This window comes from Charadrius vociferus, unplaced genomic scaffold (genome assembly GCF_000708025.1).
Source record: "Charadrius vociferus isolate BGI_N301 unplaced genomic scaffold, ASM70802v2 scaffold169, whole genome shotgun sequence".
NCBI classification, from domain to species: Eukaryota; Metazoa; Chordata; class Aves; order Charadriiformes; family Charadriidae; genus Charadrius; species Charadrius vociferus.
Genome location: NW_009652966.1, coordinates 1,198,640 through 1,200,307, shown reverse-complemented (window position 1 = coordinate 1,200,307; position 1,668 = coordinate 1,198,640). Strand labels below are relative to the sequence as shown.

At 36.6% G+C, this 1,668-nt stretch overlaps 1 protein-coding gene across 1 annotated transcript in view; it reads left to right on the top strand.

Moving 5' to 3' along the window:
- Nucleotides 1–1,668, top strand: part of ACOT9 (acyl-CoA thioesterase 9) — a 19,526-nt gene that overhangs the window by 15,908 nt on the left and 1,950 nt on the right. The window contains exons 9-10 of the mRNA XM_009893106.1: nucleotides 134–245; nucleotides 1,373–1,463. Coding sequence (XP_009891408.1) covers nucleotides 134–245; nucleotides 1,373–1,463 — 203 coding nt within the window. The remainder of the gene's footprint in view (nucleotides 1–133; nucleotides 246–1,372; nucleotides 1,464–1,668) is intronic.

Here is a 1,668-nt window from a genome sequence, read left to right as displayed (position 1 = left end):
GGGGGGGGGGAAGAAAAAAAGAGACAGCTGATTCCAGGTCAAAATCTCCAGAGCCAAGCCAAATGTGTTTGGTGTTTTTTTTTTTTTTTCTCCTTTGAACTCTAATGTGATTTTTTTTTTTTTTAATGTTTAGTGAACAAGCTGAAGAGGATTGATTTCAGCACTGCCTCCTTACTGAAAATGGCTCCCACTGCAGAAGAAAGAAACATTGTTCACGACATATTCCTTAATACATTGGACACAAGGCAAGAAGGGAAGGGGTGGAGGAGACCTGAAGTCAGATGAGAGGGAAAAGTAATGTGCCTTTGAGTGGTTGCTCATAAGAGGGTAGTCTGGGATAAACGCACATGTTTTGTTTTTCCGTTTTGCAGTTTAAACTCTGGGGTGTTTTATTTGAAACACAGGCACAAAATTTAATATGACATCTATGCCTCTTAAGCGTCTTCTGTTATTCAAGAGCGTTAGCTGTGGTAAAAGTGACAGTGCTAGTATGAAGAGCTTCTGAGCAAGTTGTTATGAATAATCTTGGGGAAAAAGGTTAATGATGTTTAACCAAATAAGGGAATGGAATGGTTTTGTAGCCATGTGACTTGCAGGGTCTATGAGTTTTCTGCCATGATACCAAGAAAAAAAACCTGTGAGGGCAGGAATTCTCCATAATTTGACAAACTTGCAATGTGTTTTAAATATAACATCTGACAACATTATTTGAGGGAGACTAGTGTTGGCGTACGTCTCTTACACTTGAGATTTGTGCAAAATTTCCAGTGCCAATGGTGATAGAGCAATGCCTAATGACATTTGTGGATAATATATGATTTCTTTAACTCACTAACATGATACAATTGTTATTTTCAAAGCTGTTTACCAAAGTGAGACATACCTTCCCTTAAAATTAGCAGATGTATTTTGTACACCTTCTGTCTGGATTTGAAAATTTCAAACCATCTGCATGTTTGATGTTGAATTACTCTATTAGCTCATTATGTGGTTTTAACTCATGTTATGACTTAAAAAACAGAGTAAGGCTTTTCTGGCAAAGTGTGTGCTTCATGGTTGTGATTAATCTTTTATTTCATGTACCTTTCTCAAGTTTTTTTAATTCACATAAGCTTGAACATTACCAGAAGTTTTTGAAAGATCGGGAGTGTAGGCTTATTGCAGTAACAAATCAAAGTATCACTCTAGACAGGGCTTCAAGGTTAGTTGGAACAGCTTTTAGTCATAGCATTTCTGGTTTGGGTTTTTTTTTTGGTTGGTTGTGTGTTTTGTTTTTTTTTTTTTTAGTGTGTGTCTGCATTTGCTATTTGTACATTTTTGACTTGCTGAATTCTGCTAGTGTGGGCTATAAAGTTTATTGTCTCTTCCAAAGGACAGTAAGTTTCCGAAGTCGTAAATTACCACCCAATTCAGTGTGGATGGAAGATGCAAAGCTAAAAGGCCTACAGATTTGCCATCCTCAGGTATTTTGAAAAATACTAATGAATTACAGAAACAATTACTTATGAATTGTCTTGTGCGACTAGTCAATCCCTTATTTTGTTTTGGTTCTGCAGTCCTTGTAGTGTATTTGGATTGTAGTTTCTTTTGCCATTTTTCTATTATCTGTATGGATTGCCACTACGAAGCAAAGTGTTTAAGTTGGGCTTCTGGTTGCCGACACAACTT